General features: G+C 43.0%; 1 protein-coding gene across 1 annotated transcript; it reads left to right on the top strand.

Annotated features, from left to right (window-relative positions):
* Positions 1-6,950: 6,950 nt before the first annotated feature.
* Positions 6,951-22,585, top strand: krt18 (keratin 18). The gene is made up of 7 exons (XM_003224442.4): positions 6,951-7,460; positions 17,288-17,370; positions 18,089-18,245; positions 18,438-18,602; positions 19,783-19,908; positions 20,967-21,190; positions 22,349-22,585. The coding sequence occupies exons 1-7, from the start codon at positions 7,008-7,010 to the stop codon at positions 22,464-22,466; spliced, it is 1,326 nt and encodes a 441-aa protein (XP_003224490.1). The 5' UTR covers positions 6,951-7,007; the 3' UTR covers positions 22,467-22,585.
* The last annotated feature ends 285 nt before the right edge of the window (positions 22,586-22,870 follow it).

The following is a 22,870-nucleotide window of genomic DNA, read 5'->3' as shown; positions in this document are numbered from 1 at the left end:
CTTCACCTTGCTAAATACAGCAGGCAGCACACAGGAAAATGTATTTTGTAGTTTATTGGAAGTAAAAGGAGAAGATAGTTCTTAAAAGGCAAAAGTTCAGTTCCAAAAGATAGTTACAAAACAAGGCTGTAAGAAATAATCCAAAGAAACATTTGGCATGAAACAAAATCCTTTCAGTACATGACAAAGTCCCATAAGCAAGAATACACCAAAGCTACAAATAATCCAGGAAAGCAGGACTTGCTTCTTGATTCAAAGAGACATTGCTTTGATAAAGATTTCTCTCACAGCAGACTGTTTTAATAGCATAACATGAAGGCATTTCTTTGCCCTCTGACCTCTCATTTATTTGCTATTCTAAGACTTCTACGAACCCCCCGAAATTCCGATCAACGCCCTGTCCAGGGACGTTCCATTGTCAAGGCCAAATTGCTCATTATTGTTATCAGGCTGAGAGCTGCTTTCCCTATCAACCTCTTGCACCTGTGAACCTTCAGCATCAACAACACCATTTCCTCCCATGGGAAAGCCTCCCTGTTCCCCGTCTTCTATAGCAGGAACACTATGCAGCTGAATCCCATAATTCCCATCAGAGTAATCTTGAGACTCATCCTGAACCTGAATCCCTTCACCTGGAACCTGTATCCCAAAATCCTCATCAGAGTCACTCTGAGGCTGAGTTACAACAAAAAGGAGATTCCACCTGAATATTAGGAAGAACTTCCTGACCACAAGAGTTGTTCAGCAGTGGAACTCTCTACCTCCGAGTGTGGTGGAAGCTCCTTGCTTGGAAGCTTTTGTTGGATGCTGGATGGCCATATATCAGGGGTACTTTGTTTGTGCCTTACCTGGATGACAGGGGGTTGGACTAGATGGCTCGTATGGTCAATTCCAACTCTATAATTCTATGCACCTTGTATGCCCTTCTTGGCAGCCTATAGAACTTCCCTGGCTGTGATCAATTTGGCTTCTGAAATTGCATTGAAATTCTCAGATCCACAGATCCACAGAGCTCTATAGAGCAGGATGAAGATCTGGGGAGAGTTGGCACAGGTGCTAATAAATTTCCATGCCAAGTGTGGCGGTAGCAGTATGCCCCCTGATGGATTCTGGGAATCCAATAGGACTCCCTCAGTCTCGGAAAATGCCTATCCCAGCCCTAAGTCAACAAAATGGGGTGGTGCTCAACAGACACACCTTAAACTTAACAAAGTCCCAAATGATTTAAGAGGCTCTGATTGATAATGCTTGGAAAGAGCAAAAAAAATCCCACACACAGCAAAAGGGCTTTTCTTGTGAAACATTCCATGAAATTCTGCAATACTCAGAGTGAAATGACTAATTCTGATTACTGCTTAAAAGAATCACCTGCAACCCAAATGTCTTTAGGAGACCACACACAATAGCTCACCATATCTTTTGTGCTCTTTTCTTTTCTGTGATTTTATTTTATTTTCCTGAGTCAACTGTGGTGGGTGTCAGGAGTCCCCTGAATCACAAGATAGTGAAGTGTGCATGTGTCACTGTGTGGGTCAATACACTGAATCAATATTCTGCATGCTATCTCATTGTCAATTTATTAGCATTAGTACTTCAGCCTTCATAAAAGGAGTCAAGGGTACTTAACAACCTAATGATAAGAATGGTGGTAAAGGCCTACATTTTCAATTTTCAGTAGAACAGACCAATGGAATCAATCAGAATTTGGTAAATTATCATTTACTAGCTGTGCCCAGCCACGCGTTGCTGTGGCATTTTCTGGTGGTGTTGGTGAGAAATTGTTGAGGTAGTGGTGGTATTGAATGTCTATTGTATGGTAGTCTTTATGTTTAGTATGCACACTGAAGTGGATTATATGGCAGTGTGGAGTCAAGATAATCCAGTTCAAAGCAGGTAATATAAGATTCTAAATGGGTTATATAGCTGTGTGGAAGGGCCTTGAGTCTACACTGCCATATAATCCAGTTAAAATCTGATAATCTGTGGAAGAGGCCTAAGTGAGGCCTAACTGTGCCTGTCCCCTGGGCTGAGTGGGTTGCTAGGAGGCCAAGTGGGCGGAGCTTAGCCTTCTAACTGGCAGCAACTGGATAAAAACTATTATTCCTCTCCCTGTAATTAGGACTTTATTTTTCTTTTCTTTTTGTTGTATCAACCTAGAGCCGTGAATGATAGGTTGTGTTGTCAAATTTCGAGGTTGGGGGGCCTGTAGTTTTGTTGTTTTGTCCGCTGCCCTGATGCCATCACTCTTTTATATAAATAGAAGTAAATTCCATTTTAGTGGGTCTGTGCCACATGGAAACAAAAACAACAAATAGCTATGAATACTCATTAAGACTATAGAAGTAATGGGATGATTGGGTTGCTGTGAATTTTCCAGGCTGTATGGCCATGTTCCAGAAGCATTCTCTCCTGATGTTTCACCCACATCTATGGCAGGCATCCTCAGAGGTTGTGAGGTCTGTTGGAAACTAGGAAAGTGGGGTTTATATATCTGTGGAATATCCAGGCTGGGAGAAAGAACTCTTGTCTGCTTGAAGCAAGTGTGAATGTTGCAATTGGCATGTTAGTCCAGTTAGTCCAGTTTGCGGACTAAGCAATCCTTTGCTGCCAGTCCAGGAACAGTCTGGCAAAGATGTAGCCATTCTTATTTGGCCCATCTACTTTGAAGAATCAACGCAGTTTGACACCACTTGAACTGCCCCGGCCCAATGCTATGGGATCCTGGAGTTTATGGTGAATCAAAGATATTTTCTCAGGCTAAAACTTTTTCAAACTGCAACTTTCAGGATTCCATAGTATTGAGCCTTTAACCTTTTCCCCAACATCAGAACCACATAGTACTGTTGGACTGCAATCCCCATTATCCTCCGGCCACATGGTGGACAATCAAAACTGACAAGAGTTGATGTTCAACAATATCTGGGGACCCAAACTGGGTGAAAACTAAAGAACTTTGAACACTTTGTAAAAATATTATCGTTAGCCCTTTGTATCCACAGATTATCTATCCATGGATTTAACAGCTCTCTGAAGGTAACCATAAGGCTGGTTTGTCCCTTGATGTAAATGAGTTTGGCACCAATGGCATATGTGCACTTCTTATAAAATTACAACCATGATTTTCTAGCACCTAGCCATGGTAGTTGTATATTAGGTGGCAGTCCCTAAGTTACACATCCAACTTACAAATGACTCCTAGTTAAGAATGGGGGTGAGATAACAGGAAGTGAGAAACTTAGCCCTCAGAAAGGAAATTCACTCTTGGAAGAGTTCTCATGAGAAAAAGTTATCTCCACTGAAGTTTTATCACTAATGCTCGTTTCCACAACAAGCCAACGTTTTCAAAATCTAATGATCACAAGGGACAGAAAGTGAGGTGAACAGGGGCACAGACAGCAAAGCAAACACCACGGGGGTGTTAACCCTTCCCTGTGTTATCCAAAGCTACACACACACACACACACACACACACACACACAAGGCTGGAGTAACACTTAAAAATGTACCTGTTCCGACTTACAAACACATTCAACTTAAGAACAAACCTATAGCACCTATCTTGTTCGTAACTTGGGGACTGCCTGTATATGAGTCTCCTGGAGGAGAGAAAAAAGGGGGGGGGTATTATTAATAATAATAATAATAATAATAATAATAATAATAATAATAATAATCTGGCAAAATATAGCCTCTTGGGATTTCCTAGGTCCTCCAGCAGTATTCTAATGGTATCTTTTAGACAGCAGTAATTCTGGGTTGCTGTGAGTTTTTTTGGGCTATATGGCCATGTTCCAGTAGCATTCTTTCCTGACATTTTGCCTGCATTTGTGGCAAGCATCCTCAGAGATTTGTTCAGAGGTCTGTTAGAAATGAGGCAAGCGGAGTGTATATATATATCTGTGGACTGTCAAAGGTGGGAGAAAGAACCCTTGTCTGTTTGAAGCAAGTGTAAAGGTTGCAATTTGTGAGCTTGATTAGTATTAAGTATTAGTATTGTGAGCCTTGCAGCTACAAAGTTAACCAGTGTTGTTGCCTGGAGGCATCCATTGTTTGGGAGATGTTGACTGGCACTTGATTGTTTGCTATCTGGAAACCAAGAAAATGAAGAAAATCTGGTTACCAGTATTAAAAAAACATCAGTATCAAGATGGTAAATAAAGAACACCACATAGTAACTGGGGAATTGCCCCATTTCCAACAGACCTCTGAATAAACCTCTGAGGATGCTTGCCACAGATGCAAGTGAAATGTCAGGAGAGAATGCTACTGGAACATGGCCATACACCCCAAAAAACTCACAGCAACCCAGTGATTCCAGCCATGAACGCCTTCAACAACACAGCAGTAACTCTTTCAATATCAGTATTTTGTGTATACGTGCAAAGTGCTGGAATGGATTTCCTGTGGATACAGGAGTCATACTACATTCTGCAAAGATACAGGATTGTTGATGCCTGGCTTGACAACAGTCCATGTGAAAAAGGTCTTGGAGTCTTCATAGACAACAAGTTGAACATGAGACAACAGTGTGATGCAGCAGCTAAAAAAGCCAATGGGATTTTGGGCTGCATCAAAAGGAGTATAGTGCCTCTCTATTCTGCTCACCTGAAATACTGTGTCCAGTTCTGGACACCACAGTTCAAAAGAGATACTGACAAACTGAAAAGTGTCCAGAGGAGGGCGACTGAAATGATCAATAGTCTGGAGACCATGAATCCCTTTGAGAAGCGTCTTAAAGAACTGGGTATGTTTCCTCTGCAGAAGAGAAGAAAAAGAGGAGACATGATAGCCATGTATAAAAATATGTGAAAGGATGTCCTAAGAAAGAGGGAGCAGGCTTGTTTTCTGTTGCCCTGGAAACTAGGAATCAGAGCAATGGGATCAAACTACAGGAAAGGAGATTTCACCTGAACATTAGGAAGAGCTTCCTGACCACAAGAGCTGTTCAACAGTAGAACTCACTGCCCTGGAGTGTGGTGGAAGTTCCTTCCTTGGAAGCTTTTAAACAGAAGTTGTCAGGGGTGCTTTGAATGCAATTTTCCTGCATGGCAGGAAGTTGGACTAGATGGTCCATGTGATCTCTTCCAACTCTATTATTCTATGATTCCATACCGTATAGATTTGCTAGTGTTTGTCTATGGTTCTTGTTATTTATTTGTTTAGTCATTTCCGATTCTTCGCGATCTCATGGACCAGCTCACACCAGAGCTCCCTGTCGGCTGTCGCCACCCCCAGCTCCTTCAAGGTCAAGCCAGTCACTTCAAGGATACTATCCACCCATCTTGCTTTTGATTGACCATTCTTTCCTTTTCCTTCCATTTTCCCCAGCATCATTCTCTTTCCAAGCTTTCCTGTCTTCTCATGATGTGGCCAAAGTAGTTCATCTTTGCCTCTAATATTCTTCCCTCCAGTGAGCAGTCAGGCATTATTTCCTGGAGGATGGACTGGTTGGATCTTCTTGCAGTCCAAGGCACTCTCAGGATTTTCCTCCAGCACTAAAGTTCAAAAGTGTCTATCTTCCTTCGCTCAGCCTTCCTTATGGTCCAGTTCTCACATCCATAGGTTACTATGGGGAATACCATTGCTTTAACTATGCAGACCTTCATTGCCAGTGTGATGTTTCTACTCTTCACAATTTTATCAAGGTTGATCATTGCTTTCCTCCCAAGAAATAAACGTCTTCTGATTTCCTGGCTGCAGTCTGCGTCTTCGCACCTAGAAAGACAAAGCCTGTCACTGCCTCCACGTTTTCTCCCTCTATTTGCCAGTTATCAATCAGACTGGTTGCCCATAATATTGGTTTTTTAAAAATATTTAACTGCAACTCAGCTTTAGCACTTTCTTCTTTCACTTTGGTGATAAGGCTCCTCAGCTCTTCCTCACTTTCAGCCATCAACGTGGTATCATCTGCATATCTGAGGCTGTTACTGTTTCTTCCAGCAATTTTAATTCCAGCCTTGGATTCATCAATGATGATGTGTTCTGCATACAAGTTGAATAGGTAGAGTGAGAGTATACAGCCCTGCCGTACCCCTTTCCCAATCTTGAACCAGTCTGTTGTTCCGTGGCCTGTTCTGACTGTTGCTACTTGGTTGTTGTACAAATTCCTCAGGAGACAGACAGGAGACAGACAAGGTGGCTTAGTATCCCCATACTACCAAGAACTTGCCACATTTTATTATGATCCACACAAGGTGTCATCTATGGTGCTTGTTCCTAACTTGAGGGCTGCTGGTCATACAAATTACAGTAGAGTCTCACTTATCCAACATAAACGGGCCGGCAGAATGTTGGATAAGAGAATATGTTGGATAATAAAGAGGGAGTAAGGAAAAGCCTATTAAACATCAAATTAGGTTATGATTTTACAAATGAAGCACCAAAACATCATGTTGTACAACAAATTTGACAGAAAAAGTAGTTCAATACGCAGTAATGCTATGTAGTAATTACTGTATTTACGAATTTAGCACCAAAATATCATGATGTATTGAAAACATTGACTACAAAAATGCGTTGGATAATCCAGAATGTTGGATAAGTGAGATGGCTTAGAGATGGCTTAGGTGAGGCATGGCACCCCAAAAAGGTTGTAGAGGAGACATGGGCAAACTTGGGCCCTCCCGGTGTTTTGGACTTCAACTCCCACAATTCCTAACAGCCTACCGGCTGTTAGGAATTGTAGAAATTGAAGTCCAAAACACCTGGAGGGCCAAAGTTTGTCCATGCCTATTGTAGAGCCAGCCTTTGCCTGGGTCTTTGGGGGAAGCGACTGGAATCATTTAAATTAAAGGACAAGCTGAAGGGGCTGGGCCTGACCTTCGTCCCGCCGCACCTTCGAAGGCAAAAGACAGAGGGAAGGAAGGAAAGAAAGAAAGGAGGGAGAGAAAGAGGTGGGCTCAGCCTGGGCGGTCCCTCCCCTCCGGGCTATAAATCCCGCGTCTGCAGCCAGCGCTGGCGTTGCCTCCTCTTCTTTCCCACTCGACGGCTTTGCGCTCCCTTTGATCATGAGTTTCTCGCGCTCCAGCACCGTCTACACCAGCTCCAGCTCCTCCCGCCCGGGGGGTGTTTCCTCGGCCTCGGTGCAGCTCTCCCAGGGGCCCAGCTCGGCCAGCGTCTACGGCGGGGCCGGGGGCTCGGGCTCCCGCATCTCGGTCTCCCGGGTCCGCCGCCTGGGCTCCAGCCAAAGCTTCGGGAGCGGAGGAGGCTTCGGGGGCGGCAGCGGTTATGGGGGCTACAGCGGCAGCTTCTCCCTCTCGGGCTCCGGCGTGGTGCACAACGAGAAGGAGACCATGCAGGACCTCAACGACCGCCTGGCCAGCTACCTGGAGAAGGTCCGCAGCCTGGAGGCCGACAACCGCAAGCTGGAGATCCAGATCCGCGAACACCTGGACAAGAAGGGGCCCAGCGCCCGCGACTGGAGCCACTACTTCGAACTCATCGAGGACCTCCGGAACCAGGTGAGTGACAGCCAGGCGCACTTTGGCGCGGTTCGGTCCCGCTTTAAGGGCCTATGGGGCAGTAGCAGCTTTAGGGCCCTTCCACACAGTCCTATATCCCAGAACATCAGGGCAAAACATCCCATAATATATGCTTTGAACTAGGTTATCTGAGTCCATACTAAGATAATGTGGGATTTTCTGTCTTGATATTCCGGTGGCACAGTGCGTTAAAGCGCTGAGCTGCTAAACTTGCGGACCAAAAGGTCCCAGGTTCAAATCCTGGGAGCGGAATGAGCGCCCGCTGTTAGCCCCAGCTCCTGCCAACCTAGCAGTTCGAAAACATGCCAATGTGAGTAGATCAATAGGTACCGCTCCGGCGGGAAGGTAAGGGCGCTCCATGCAGTCATGCCGGCCACATGACCTTGGAGGTGTCTACGGACAACGCCGGCTCTTCAGCTTAGAAATGGAGATGAGCAACAAACAGGTCTGTAGCGGGGGGGGGGGGGGTTAGGGGTTCAAACCCCCCCACCCCGAAATTTTTCAGGTTATAAAAACCTGGTTCACTCATGAATTTTAACTGGTTAACCAAATCCCCATGCTAAATCTATGAAACACAAAACATTAAGAGTCCCTCCAGGCACTATCTCAAGCAGATATTGACAGGTTTGTAGCGGGGGTGGGGGGTGCTAGGGGTTCAACCCCCCCCCCCCCCCCCGCCCGAATTTTTTTTCTGGCTACAGCCCTGGCAACAACCCCCAGAGTCGGTCACGACTGGACTTAACGTCAGGGAAAAACCTTACCTTTACTTATTCTGGGATATAGAGCTGTGTGGAAAGGTCTTTAAGCCCCTTCCACCCAGCTGAATAAAATATCACATTTTCTACTTTGAACCGGAATATATAGCAGTGTGGACTCAGATAATCCAGTTCAGATATTGTGGGATTTTCTGCCTTGATATTCTAGGTTATATGGCTGTGTGGAAGGGCCCTTAGAATAACAAAGTTGGAAGAAACCACATGAGCCATCCAAACCCAAAAGCACAATCAAATCACCCCCGACAGATGGCCATCCAGTTTCTGTTTAAAAGCCTCCCAGGAAGGACCTTCCACCACTCTTGGCCAGAGACGCCCAAAGACAATTTAGGACCCTTCTACGCAGCCCTATATCCCAGAATATCAAGGCAGAAAACTCCACAATATCTGCTGTGAACTGGGTTACCAGAGTCCACACTTAGATAATGTGGGATTTTCTGCCTTGATATTCTGGGATACAGGGCTTTGTGGAAGGGCCCGTAAAAACCACAGCTACTACTGCAGTGGTTCTCAGCCTTTGGGACCCCAGGTGTTTTGGCCTATAACTGCCAGAAATCCCAGCCAGTTTACCAGCTGATAGGATTTCTGGAAGTTGAAGGCCAAAACATCTGGGGACTCACAAGCTAAGAACCACTGTACTACTAGGTTGCTGTGAATTTTCTGGGCTGCATGTCCTTGTTCTAGAAGCATTCTCCTGACACTTCGCTCACATCTACGGCAGGCATCCCCAGAGGTTGTGAGGTCTGTTGGAAACAAGGCAAGTGTAGTTTCTATATCTGGAATGGGAGAAAGAACTGTCTGTTTGAGGCAAGTATGAATGTTGCAATTGGCCACCTTGATTAGCATTGAATGGCCTTCATAAAGAACAACTCTCAGAAAACAGGGGAATTCCAGGCATGAAATAATCAGGGCCAGCTAACACCTCTCAACAAAAGATTCCCCCAGGCAAGACGCAGCTAGGCTTTAAAGCTGAAATGCCATTCAGTGCTAATCAAGGTGGCCAACTGCAACATTCACACTTGCCTCAAGCAGACAACAGTTCTTTCTCCCACCCTAGACCTTCCACAGATATATAAACCCCATTTGCCTAGTTTCCAACAGACTTCACAATGTGGGCGAAGCATCAGGAGAGAATGCTTCTGGAACATGACCATACAGCCTGAAAAACTCATAGCAACCCAGTGATTCTGGCCATGAAAGCCTTCAACAGCACACAGCTACTACGTTGATTCCATAGTATTGAGCCACAGTGGCTCAAGGGCTGTCATTATCTACATTCATTCTGCTACATTGTAGATTTGTACTTCCCCACTTATGGCCCTCCAGGTGGTTTGGACTTCCTTCTCTCACAATTCCTAGCAGCTGCTAAACTGGCTGGTATTTCCAGGAGTTGAAATCCAAAACACCTGGAGGGCCAAAGTTTGTCTATGCCTGCTTAGTGATTTAAGTATTAGACTTTGAGAGTTCAAGATTCCACTATGGAAACTTACATGATCCTGGGCAGTTTGAATGGAGATTCGAACCATATTCTCCCAGGATTCTAATCCAGCACTATGTTAGTTCTTGAGAACACTACTGATGCCTATTCAGGTCATGATCCACCAAATCCTTCATATAGGCCCTACAACAGGCATGGACAAACTTTGGCTCTCCAGGTGTTTTGGACTTCAACAAGTCCTAACAGCTGGGATTTGTGGGAGTTGAAGCCCAAATCACCTGGAGGGCTGACATTTGCCCATCCTGTTCTACAGTGGAGATCAGTAGTTCTAGTTCCCCACGTTTAATCCTCCAAGACTTCTCCCACAATTCCTAACAGCTGCTCACCTGGCTGGGATTTCTAAGGTTGAATCTCTACAAGACAAAAGATTGGGAAGCACTTATATGGATGCATCCCCCAGGTGCTTTTTTTCTTCTTTTTTTTTTGCACCCTGCCCAGGTTTGAAATTCAGTCATAACACTATATAACACAATTTTTGTTCCTAGATCATAAATGTCATTTCCTAACTGGTTCTATCATAAAAAAACATGGGGAAAGTTTATTAAACTGCAAAAGCTTTTGTTTTTGCGAGACAGCCTGCAGCATGTTTTGCGATAGCTTGTCTCAATCAATCAATTCAGCATACAGTAGAGTCTCACTTATCCAACATAAACGGACCAGCAGAATGTTGGATAAGCGAATATGTTGGATAATAAGGAGGGATTAAGGAAAAGCCTATTACACATCAAATTAAGTTATGATTTTACAAATTAAGCACTAAAATATAATGTTTAACAACAAATTTGACAGAAAAAGTAGTTCAACACGCAGTAATGCTATGTAGTAATTACTGTATTTACGAATTTAGCATCAAAATATCACAATGTATTGAAAACATTGACTACAAAAATGTGTTGGATAATCCAGAACGTTGGATAAGCGAGTGTTGGATAAGTGAGATTCTACTGTAGTTTGTGGCAGCCACAGTAACAAAGTGTCTGGAGTAGAACAACTACTGTACTTTCAAGGTAAGTACAACACAATGAAACAGAAAAGAACACTCAAATTAGGAACAGATTTTTTTTTTACAAAAATCTTGTTACATAGTGTAATCTCCATCTCTTTTGAAAGGAAAATGCTATGTAATAGACACATTTTAATCTTCAGAAGTCTCCCTTGTTTTTATCTATTAAAGAGGAGCTTGGTGGGAGGCATGGCTCTCCAGTCAACTTGGGGTGCCTCTACACTGCATAAATCATGCAGTTTGACACCACTTGAGAACATATCTGGCCCAATGCTGTGGAATCCTGAGATTTATAGTGAGGCGCCAGCAGAGAAGGCTAAAGACTTTGAGCCCTTCCACACAGCTATATAACCCAGAATATCAAGGCAGAAAATCCCACAATATTTGCTTTGAACTGGATTATCTGAGACCACACTGCCATATATTCCAGAACAAAGCAGAAAATATGAGATTTTTTTTGGTTGTATGGAAGGGACCCTTGTCAAACTATAACTCCCAGGATCTCATAGCATTGAGCCAGGGCAGTTTAAGTGGTGTCCCAACTGCATTCATTCTACAGTGCAGATCTTCTCACCAGAGATGATGGTTCTGGAAGAGTCCTACTACCTATTCCTGCAGAAATGAAGATAGTCAGGCATCTTTATCCACAGATTCCACTATCCACACTTTGAGAGTATTCACAAGAAACGTCCAAAACATTTCTTCCAAAAGAACAAATCCCTTTTATGCAAGGGACATGAGTTTAATGCACCATTGTAAATAATGGGACTCCAACATCAATGGATTTGGGTATCCACAAGGGTCCTGGAACCAAACCCCAGTGGATACTAACAGTGGATACCCACATCATTACTATGGATCAGAGATTCCAAGGAAGTTTGGTGTTCTTCTTTTTTTCAAAAATGCAACCCAATTCAATATGAAACCATAATGAACCAGCTGTTCGAAAGCAGCTGCTTTTTGCAGAAAGGTAGGGAGGACTAAAGGGGCTCTTTGTAAAGTTGGCAGCCCAGACTGCTACCTCAAGGCACTGGCACCAATTAATTGTACAGAAGAACCAGTTTATTGCCTGTTTACAACACTATCATTATTTTTGTTTTCCACTGGGTATAGCTTTCTAGAAGGAGCCCCGGTGGCGAAGTGCGTTAAAGCGCTGAGCTGCTGAACTTGCAGAACGAAAGGTCCCAGGTTCAAATCCTGGGAGTGGCTTGAGCGCATGCTGTTAGCTCCAGCTACTGCCAGCCTAGCAGTTCGAAAACATGCAAATGTGAGTAGATCAATAGGTACCGCTCTGGTGGGAAGGTAACGGCGCTCCATGCAGTTATGCCGGCCACATGACTTTGGAGGTGTCTACAGACAATGCCGGCTCTTCAGCTTAGAAATGGAGATGAGCACCAACCCCCAGAGTCAGACATGACTGGACTTAACGTCAGGGGAAACCTTTACCTTTATAGCACTCTAGAATCCCCCTTTATTTTACTTCTGTCCAGAGGAAATATAAATATTCAGAATCTCACTCCACATATAAACACCCACCAAAAGACTTCTTTCCTGCTCACTCGGTGACTAGCTGCTGTCTTATCATGCTTTGCTCATGCAGTCCCAACTTCTTTTTTGTTCTTGCACCACATATACTTGGTGTGAAGAAGAGTTCATCCATATCATGGCAAGTGTGAAACTGTATGCCATGCAGTGGCATGGGATGCTTTAGGAGCACATGATTTAGGAGCATATGAGATTTAGTTAGTAACGCCAGGCTCAAAAATCTGATTGTATTCTCTAAACCTTTTGAGACCTGGCTCTCCTTTAAGTCAGTTCAACTAGTAGAGATACATTTCATAGGGCTCTAAAGACAAAGAGTCCCATGCCTTGGAGTTAACTTTGCCACCATTGAAAAAGGATGCCCATTCTTTCCTAAGGTATTTGACGAATACCCTGTTAAATCCCCAGCATTACCATCACCTCCGTTTAACAAAATCCAAGTTTGTGGTTGGAACATTTGTCCAACATGCAATGGCTCAGCAGCTTCATATGTTGGGCTGACTCTTGTGAGTTGGGAAGGCACCGAATGCAAAACATTGGGGTGATGGGGTGACTTCTTAAATATCACCCCACATGCATTCTACACAGTCTCTTTCCAACAGTATTCCTTGGCCATCCAAAGTCCAATAGTTGTCCCAATGCACATGGATTAATGATTAATCCAGGGATTAAGGAGATAGGCTATTCTTTGTTACACATGATAGAGTACACTGCATAGTTGTCGGAAGATTTATTTCTGAAATGCTGCTTTTCTGTACTTCCTTTCTGAAATAAAAAAGTCATGCCCCTCTGGAATTCATCCTCGAAAGCCCAACTTCCCAGTGAGTTTAGCTGAGTCTTATAGACTGCCTAGTTCTTAGAACTACTTTAACAACTGTAGACATTCAGCAACCAAAACATTTTCTACTCTTGCATTCCAGAATTTGCCACGTGTGCAAAGTTGCCTTAGTGGGAGGTGTGTGGAGAGGATTGGCTACCACAGTGAGAGTTAGTTTTCCCCAACCCATTCATTTAAAGGAAGGCAGGATATAAATATCATGAATGAATAATACATATAGCATATCATATAGCATACCATTTTCCCCTATTCTCCATATGGGCCCTTCCACACAGCCATCTAACCCTGAATATCAAGGCAGGACATTCCACAATATCTGCTTTGAACTGTAATATATGGCAGTGTGGATTCAGATAACCCAGTTCAAAGCAGATATTGTGGGATTTTCTGCCTTGATATTCTGGGATATAGGGCTGTGTGGAAAGGCCCTATATCCCACCAGTGAGAAAAGAATGAAAAGCTCTGTTTTAGCTTGGCATCAAGCTCTCATCTGAAGGAAGGTCCTTGACAAGTTTACCCGGAACAACTTCCAGTTAAGGGAGTGAATGGAAGGGTAAGGAAAGTTTCTCCATGAACTGCCTCCTCTGATGGCACACCTGAATCTGCCTTGTTACACTTATGTAACAAAATTTGGGGGGGGGGGGGAATCTGTTCCTGGTTTGAAAGTGTTTTTTCCTGTTTAATTGTCTGGTAATTACTTTGAAAGTAGTTGTTGGACTCCAGAAACTTCATTTTTGTGGCTGCCGCAAATTCTGTTAAATTGGTTGAGACTCTGTGAGATATTCACGGAAAAACTATTGCAAAATGTGCCATAAGATGGCCTTCAAAAACAAAGTTTTTGCTGTTTAATAAACTTTCCCCATGTTTTTATGATGGAACCAATTAGGAATGACATTTATAACCCAGGAACAAAAACAGTGTTGCATAGTGCTATCTTTGTCTCTTACACAAGGCATCAGTGTAGGGTTAAATGGGGGGCCACATTCACCCAGTTGGCACTGCCAAGAGTGCTGTAGAAAGAAAGTCACAAGTAGATTTTTCCTGAACCTCAGTTCCCATTAGTCCTAGCTAGTTTAGCAAATGGTGAGGCACAATGACTTTAATAGTTCACCAGCCTCTGAAGAACTCTTTTCCACATCTGATTGAGTGTGCTCATTTATCTTCTCTGCCATTACTAGATGCAGCCCAGGTTTACTTGTAGTAACTTGTGGCTACATAGAATGAATGGATATCCACACAGCCATATAACTCAGAATATCAAGGCAGATAATCCGCAATATTTGCTTTGAACTGGATTATCTGAGTCCACACTGCCATGTGATTCATTTCAATGTGGATTTTATACAGCTGTCTGGAAGGGGTCTCAGTGTGAACAGCTGGGTCAAGGTCAAGCAGTGAATTTCAAGCTCAAATGGCAGGTAGAACTTGGCTCTCCCAAATCCCCAATCCAACTACCATAACACATTATCTGAATGAATTACTCAACATGCAAGGCAGCAGTGAATTAGAAAGCTTTCCAGGCAGGGAGAACCCTACCCCACTAAATTGTAGCTTAGGGACAGAGTTCAAAGAACAGCCCTTTCTGGGAAAGACAAGGGCCTAAACTAAAGGATGTTTGCTTTCATGAGTCATATATGAGCATATAATCATTTGGCAAACAGTGAAAAAAGGAAAAAGATAACAGTGGAAAACGACTGTTGCAGTTGGAAAGGACAGGTGCATGGGACAAAGAGCAAAGGAGCTGGACTGGAGGGTGCGGTTCCAGTCACAAAAGATGAAAAGAGCCTTCTGAATGTGCCTTTGGAAACTGTGTACTTAATTATATACTTTATTTTTAACTTTCCTTTCTACCAATATAGGGACAAATGTTGCAGGGGAACATTTTCATGAACACCCCACCCCTTCGTGAAGTTTCTATTGAGCAATAGCAACAAAAGTGAACCACCCAGGTTTTTCTTAGCCAGGGAGGGCCAATTTCAGGTTTCGTGCAGGGCACAGTGGTTCTTGATGCCCCTCCATGTCTCTCACAAGCTGCACAGACACACAGAGAGCTTAGTTCAATCTGTGATGGACGATTCCCCAAGGTGTGGCTGCCTGGAGGAGACCTAATGCTCCAGAGAACTTCTCACAACAGTTTCCTGGTCTCTGTTCCTGCTACTAACAAAGACTTTATTTAGTGACACAATAAGGAACAGTGTCATCCCACATCTTTTTTTTTAATCTTCTGGCAGACAGCTGTATCTGTGTCTTAAATCCAGAGTGGGCAGAAAGGCAGCCTGGATCTACAGGTCATAGGCAAGAATTTCTGGCTTCTTGTTACCTAATCCTGCCACCACATATTGACATAACTCTCCCTAAATTATACTCCTAAGAGAGGAAGAATGGAATAGAGATAAAAACTGCTAAAAATGTTGACTTAAAATTCCCATATAACCTATACAGCACAGACAGTCATAAAGTATTGTGGGAACTGTAGGCTAAAATATCCAGAGGATCTAAGTTTCCCTAGGTTTGGATAAATGCATCAAGTAAATCTCACTTGGGAAGATGGCACACAAAATCAAACAGCTTTTTGTAAATCCCAATGTATGTAAGCTCAAATTATTCAGCACATCTGTTCAAGTTGGAACTGATAATTAGATTTGGACCAAGGATAAGGGTGGGGATCATTTGATCCTCCACGGCAGTTATAGGACAATCCAAGTCATCTTTCATTTCCCTGGGTCCCTTAGAGCAATGGTTTTCAACCTGTGGGTCCCCAGGTGTTCTGGCCGACAACTCCTAGAAATCCCAGCCAGTTTACCAGCTATTAGGATTTCTGGGAGTTGAAAGCCAAAATATCTGGGGACCCACAGCTTGAGAACCACTGCCTTAAGAGTTTCATTGGAAAGGAAATTGACTTTCTAGCAGCAAGGTCATTTTAAGTGATCTGGTCTTGATCCATTAGCACTACCGGTCACTGCTAGAAATATTTTCTATCATATAGCATACCCCCAGTATTTTGCAGTTAAAAACTGGGACACATATGAGCAAACAACACCAGAGTGTAGTCAGAATGGCAAACATTAAATGAAAGAAACTGACAAACTAAAACAGGCTGCAGGAAGCTGCTTTTGCATGACCGTACTGTAAAGGGCAAGACTCTATTCCATTTTTCTCTCTCCTTTCCATTTAGTTAAATTTACTTTTGCACTTTGGTATCAGTTTACAGCAAGGAAGTATGCTGAGGACAGAGAGAAAGTGGAGGAAGGGGAGATAAACTGGTTGCCGATACTCCTAACTTTATTTTTGGACTCATTGGATATGTTGGAATAGAACTACATTTCCAATTTTACCACTGCACTGGTGTATGGGAGTTGCAGTTTTGCAGTATCTGAAGAGTGCTACTTGGGATTTCTCGATTGTAAAGCTGGCCTAGAACAGGGTGGGATTGATATTGACAGCCAAACAAGGATGCGAATACCTTATGAAGGTGATGACAGTTGCAAGACCACCACTTTCCCTAAGCAGAAGGTTCCCTTTAAGAATCTTGGTCTCTCTCTTTAGGCCTCCCTGTTGCCTGGGGAACTGGAAAGGTGAATTGCACCTGTGAGAGCTTAGGCAAACAATGGGAACTGTGTAGGCTGTCAGGAAACTAGTAGGTTCAGGTTGCAAGGGCCTTCTCCAAATAAGAGCATAAGAGGAAGTTGGGCAGCATAACCTGGGAAAGTCATTTCTGCAATTCATTCTTGGATAGGTGATTTAAAGTCAGTCCAAGGTCAATTGACAAAAGGATAAGAGTTGCCATATTTCATATTAGTCCCACTAAAGGCACCAGAGCCTGCCTGATCTTAGAAGTTAATCAAATCAACCTTGGTTCATATTGGATGGGAGACCAAGTCTGTCTTTCAGAGGGAAGGAACTGGCAAAACCACCTCTGAGGCCTAAGAGAACCCTATGAAATTCATACAATCACCATAAGACCACAGGCAATTAAAAGGCAAACACATGCCCATATATCTCTGCTTTTCCATTAGGCTGAGCTGCTTTTAAAGTCATGGTGCCAGGTTATGACATTTTTTCTGATCAGTGGGCAACCCCACTAGGGACCAACATACTACCTTTATAGATTGTATTCACAAGTCCCTCATGTGCTTCCTTTTCTGCCCTTAGATCTTTGACCAGACAATAGACAACTCTCGCATTGTCCTGCAGATCGATAATGCCCGGCTGGCTGCTGATGATTTCCGTGTCAAGTAAGTGTCTTTCTCATTGTCTGACCACCACAATCTATCCAAAATCCTGCAGAAGAAAGCTATTTCAATCTACAAGTAGAACAAAATGTACCTGTTCTCTTTACTGAAAAGTGAATATTTATCACAATGAGAGGACTGAAGCTTGGTGAAGGAGGCCCATCAGTTGTGATAGTATAGCTTACTTAGTCTTATGGGGTCTTCATTTGGAATCTGTTTGAGCAGCAATCTGTTTCCAGCTAAATGCAGCCTTTTGGGTGTCACCTATAATATTGCCAGACAAGAATGACTTACCCTGTAGGGTCCTTTTTGTGCATTCATTCCTCTATAACTATCAAGGGATAGAGGAGAGTAGGAATGGGCCTATCAACCCCATACCTTCCAACTGTTCTGATTTGGTAATTCTCCAGTTAAACTGGAGAGAATGTTTTTTTAATAAAATCTGCAGAAGTTGAAACTACAAATATGGATGGGCTAGTCATAAGAGTTTGAAATATGGGCTTTCTTAAAAAAATTTTTTTTTTGCAAGAAGCAGAATTCTGTACCCAGTTGTGCTTCTTTGCCTTAAGATTGGGTTGCAGTATGTACACAGTCCTGCCTCTTTCTCTCTATAACCTACTGTCCTTAACATTCATGCTATGACAAAATGGGAGCTCGTTCTGTGCTACAAATGGCTCGCAGTAAAGCCCTTGCTCTCTTTTTTCCTCTCTTACCCAACTAGGTTCGAAGCTGAGCTGGCGATCCGTCAATCAGTGGAGAATGACATCAATGGCCTCCGTAGAGTCATTGATGACACCAATATGATGCGCCTACAGCTGGAGTCTGAGATTGAGGCCCTCAAGGAAGAGCTGGTCTTTATGAAGAAGAACCACCAAGATGTAAGTGCCTGCTGGCTCTAGGAAAAGTGGCACAATGTCAACAAGGATGGGGATTTGAGTGGGAAGAGAGCCAAATGCCTGGAGCAGAAGGTGCAAAGGGCAGTCATAACTGGTACACAAGACTTGTCCCTCCCAATCCCTCACAGTTAGTGTCAGCCCATTGTATGTCTCTTTCTATCTTTTCTCCTTTAGGAGGTCAACAACTTGCAGGCTCAGATTGCCAACTCTGGGCTGACAGTTGAAGTTGATGCTCCCAAAACACAGGATCTGGGCAAGATAATGGCTGAGATTCGAGCACAGTATGATGTCCTGGCTCAGAAGAATCTCGAGGATTTGGACAAGTATTGGAGCCAGCAGGTATGCTGTCGGAGGCTTTGTGACTTTTCCTCATATACCATTTTTTGACTTCTCTGAGTTCAACTGTAACTGCACATTGTAAATATAATCACTGTGTTAACTCTCAATGTATTTTTGACAATAGCATGACAAATTTTATGCTAGATTTGTTACACATGCATGTGCAAAAGTTTCATGTATGGGCTGCTTTAGGAACACATGATTTAGGAGCATATGAGATTTAGTTAGTAAGGTCAGGCTCAAGAATCTGATTGTATTCTCTAAACCCCTTGAGATCTGGCTCTCCTAATGCAGAACTCTCTCCTTTAAGTCAGTTCAACTAGTAGAGATACATTTCATAGGACTCTAAAGACAAAGAGTTCCATGCCTTGGAGCTAACTTTGCCACCATTGAAAAGAGATGCCCATTCAAGGAGGTATTCATGCAGGGTTTACCATGTATGCTCATGTATAGACATTACAGTCACAATATCAACCCAAAAAACTTGGTTCAAACTTATCCATGGATCAAGTTAAGTATTGTACCTTAACTTTTAGTAAGAAAAGAAAAGAAACACGCCCTTCTCTGACTAGAGTAGTAAAAGCTAAAATCTTTGTCCATTTTGGATAGGGAATGGCAGTAGTGGAATCTGGCCCCATGAGGTAGCATTGGTATTTTCCCTGCTCTGTGGAATAACCCTTGACTTATCCATAGGTCATATTAAAATCCATAAGTTTGGCCACCAAACCTGTCCTCAACTTATACATGGGGACAACTTATACACATGTATATACAGTAACAATGGGGCTCTTAAGCCTCTGTGGCTGGGTAGAAATGTCACCTTTGAATGCAACCTTAAATCCTAAGTAAAAGATACAAAATAGATACACAATACAGAAACTGAACTACATAATTGGAAATGCTACCATCGTATTCAAGGTGAAAAAGGTGTTCTCCTTAACTCTGGCAATTGTGGCTCCTTTCTAGCTCCCTCTCTTCCTCCCTTTAAAAACTAGTAAGTACAGCCCTCTCCTTGGGGTTTCCCATGTATTGGGCCAAATCAGTAACTCCTAGGGATTGTGCTAGGATAGATGAATGTTCTCTATTCAGTATTAATGTGTCCTCTAATTTGAGGGGGAGGTGGATCATCATGGAGATGGGATTATCGGAGATCATAACACCATCCATTCTGTGTCTGTAGATCACGGAGAGCACCGTCGTCATCACCGAGCATTCCAAAGACATTGAGAAGGCCCGTGCCAACATCACTGACCTGCGCCGCTCTGTCCAAACACATGAAATCGAACTGGAGTCTGCACGCAATCTGGTATGTTCCAAAACTGGGACTGGAGGGGTACTTTCTTCCTCACATAAGCAGGCCAATGTTTGCAGAACTGGTTATTTGTGGATTTCAATAAGATGTTCTCTCGAAGAATCTCTAGGTCCCCCAAAACAACTTCATGATCAATTTCCACTGAAAATTGACCATAGAATCACCCAAGAAAATCTAGGGAATCCTAGAGATATATTCTCTCAGGAAAAAAGACAGTATTAATTTTTTTCCAGTTTTGGAGGGTCTTAGGTCCCTAAATTCCACAAAAGTGGAGAACCTGTTGTAAATGTTTCTGTGGACACTAGTCTAAACTCTTTAATGGGATTAAAAACAGGGATGAGAAACTTCAAACTATCCATATGAAACTGGATTCAATTCCCATTCGTTCAGATGTCCACAGCAGTATTAGGAATTGTGGGATTCATTTCAGAAGAACCTCTACATGGTTCCATGGTCCTTTTTCCTCTTTTTAAAAAACATACCCCCTATTATTTTACAACAGTAATTATTTCCATTCTCAAGTTTTGAAAACAGATTTCAAAATTGAACCATGAAGTGTTTTCCATAGGAAGATAGTAAAAATTGGCTCCCAATTGTGAATTTGGGTTGATGTCAGTAAGAATGGGAAATTATTCTTTCACTTTATGTTTGCAGCCCCCTTAAGAAAATGTTTTTGTTGTTGTTGTTTAGGTATTTTAAGAAATGGAAATTCCTCTAAGAAATGGAGGAGAAACCATGGTTTACTTGATTCTAAGTTCTGGGCCTAGAATCAGGGAGCTGCATATATATTTTTAGTAAAACGGCTACCACCATAACATCAGTGGGATGGATTCTGATTTCCAAACACAAGAAGACTTTGGCCTTAGCAGAACGGACTAGGTTGTTGCACTAGACAGGAGATTATGCCCGGATATGGTAACAGAGAGAACCTAGGCATAAAGCAAAAGTGTCTGATTTGGAGGCAAGGGACGCTGTAATAGTATAATCTGAAAATGCCAAGATGGTTGGCTTAGAACAGGATGATTTCTTTTCTTTTTTTGTCTCCTCTGCAGAGAGCTAGTCTGGAGGCCAATCTGCACGAAGTGGAAATGCGTTATGGCCTACAGATGGAGCACCTCAATGGGATAATACTGCGAACTGAAGCTGATCTGGCACAATTGCGAAATGATGTCCAGCGCCAAGCAGAGGAATATCAGATTCTGCTCAACATCAAAGACAAACTGGAGGCAGAGATTACAACCTACAGGCACTTGCTTGAGGGCGGGGAAGAGCTGAGGTGAGCACCATCCTGCTTTTTAATCCTTTGTCCAGCAGAGGAAATTAGAAAGTGGTGGCTTCCAGTTTGTACTTCACAGGATCTAAATAATGCTTACTCGAGAATGCAGCAGGGGGAGTGTTTCCTTTTACAGTAAGCCATGGATCAAATTTGTGATAAGAAGGGAAAAAAAAGTTGCATTTCTTAGCTAAAATAAAATTGGAGCCCTGACTCGTGTATACCAAATGAGATGAGTAGTCATCCCACTTCAAAATGTTGCTTCCCTGCTTCCATTTTGATGGCTGCTGTCCTCTCCTCACCATCAACATGCTTTCAAATTTACTGAAAAGGAAGAAATATCTCCCACTCCACCTCTTTCTCATTTTAAGTTACATGGTCAGCTTGGCATTGCTTTTGAGATGAATTGTTCCCTGAAGGCTCCTGAAAGTACCTTTTTTTTTTTTTGCAAAAGAACTAAGCACAAGATGTGAAAAATGGGAACACAGTGTTGAAGGGAATGACTGTGGACAGCTCCCATTTCAGAGGAGCAGTGGATCAATTCCTGGTTTTACTCTAGGCTTTAAAAAAGCTGCCTGGGGTTCTCAACCCTGTCCCTGAATATGGTCAGAACCATGGAGGCCTATTAACTAACCAAAAATTGGAGAGAAAGTCCGAGGTACATGCTCTTACTATCTGAAGGATGGCATATCCTGGTAGAGCAGGCATGGGCAAACTTTGGCCCTCCAAGTGTTTTGGACTTCAACTCCCACAATTCCTAACAGCTGAAGTTTACCCACGCCTGTGATAAAGGATCTGTATCTGATAGGTTTTTGTGTGAGCACCTCCTGTGCCACTCACGACATTGAGCACATATCTCTGAGACTAGATTTCTACTTAACTAATCAGTATTTACCATGCAGGGTGTGAAAAGAGGCTGAGATTTCCTTTAGGCAAATGCATTCTAACAAATTAGTTCTTTACTCTGGTCTAAGGTCTAACATGTGTCAGGACTAACTTGGTGAGACCAAAGTAATTTTGCTTGGCAGTACTGGGATATCATGTAATTGTGTCTATAATTCATACAGTAGCCTACATCACTAAGAGCACCCAATTGTTTTCATGTGAAAATGATGAGAATTTATCTTATTTCTAATCCCCATTTTCCATGTAACCCTCCAGCCTGAAAGATGCCTTACTGGAAAGCACCATGCAAACCACCCAGAAGATCCACTCCACCAAGATTGTGGATGGCAAAGTGGTGTCGGAGACAAGTGAAACCAGAGTCACAAAGAAGTGAATGTGGCAGGAAACACCCCAGTGCATCTGAGATCACAAATGTTTTGTGTTAGAGCTGAAGAAAAGTCTGGAAGGGGAAATGGGGTTGGTCATATTAATCAATAAACGCATTGCTATAGAGTTGTGTGTCCCATGGGTTCATTCTATTATTTTTTCAAATTGCCTTTTGTTACACAAATATGGTGCCCCAGGATGCTGCAGTGAATTAGGGACCACATTCAAAGGTTACACTGGACTACCCAAGACTGTTAAAAGGTAAAGGTTTCCCCTGACATTAAGTCCAGTCATGTCTGACTCTGGGGGTTGGTGCTCATCTCCATTTCTAAGCTGAAGAGCCGGCGTTGTTTGTAGACACCTCCAAGGTCATGTGGCCGGCATGACTGCATGGAGCGCCGTTACCTTCCC

Source organism: Anolis carolinensis, chromosome 2, assembly GCF_035594765.1.
Source record: "Anolis carolinensis isolate JA03-04 chromosome 2, rAnoCar3.1.pri, whole genome shotgun sequence".
NCBI lineage: Eukaryota > Metazoa > Chordata > Lepidosauria > Squamata > Dactyloidae > Anolis > Anolis carolinensis.
The sequence above is the reverse complement of the archived record's forward strand: the minus strand, read 5'-3'. Positions and strand labels throughout refer to the sequence as shown.

What these genes read in the sequence shown, in the direction of transcription:
- krt18 (XM_003224442.4), top strand. Translation starts at nt 7,008, where the DNA reads ATGAGTTTCTCGCGCTCCAGCACCGTCTACACCAGCTCCAGCTCCTCC. An exon ending in TGAAGAAGAACCACCAAGAT is followed by an intron (nt 18,246 to 18,437) that starts GTAAGTGCCTGC and finishes TTTCTCCTTTAG; the next exon opens with GAGGTCAACAACTTGCAGGC. An exon ending in GAGGGCGGGGAAGAGCTGAG is followed by an intron (nt 21,191 to 22,348) that starts GTGAGCACCATC and finishes GTAACCCTCCAG; the next exon opens with CCTGAAAGATGCCTTACTGG.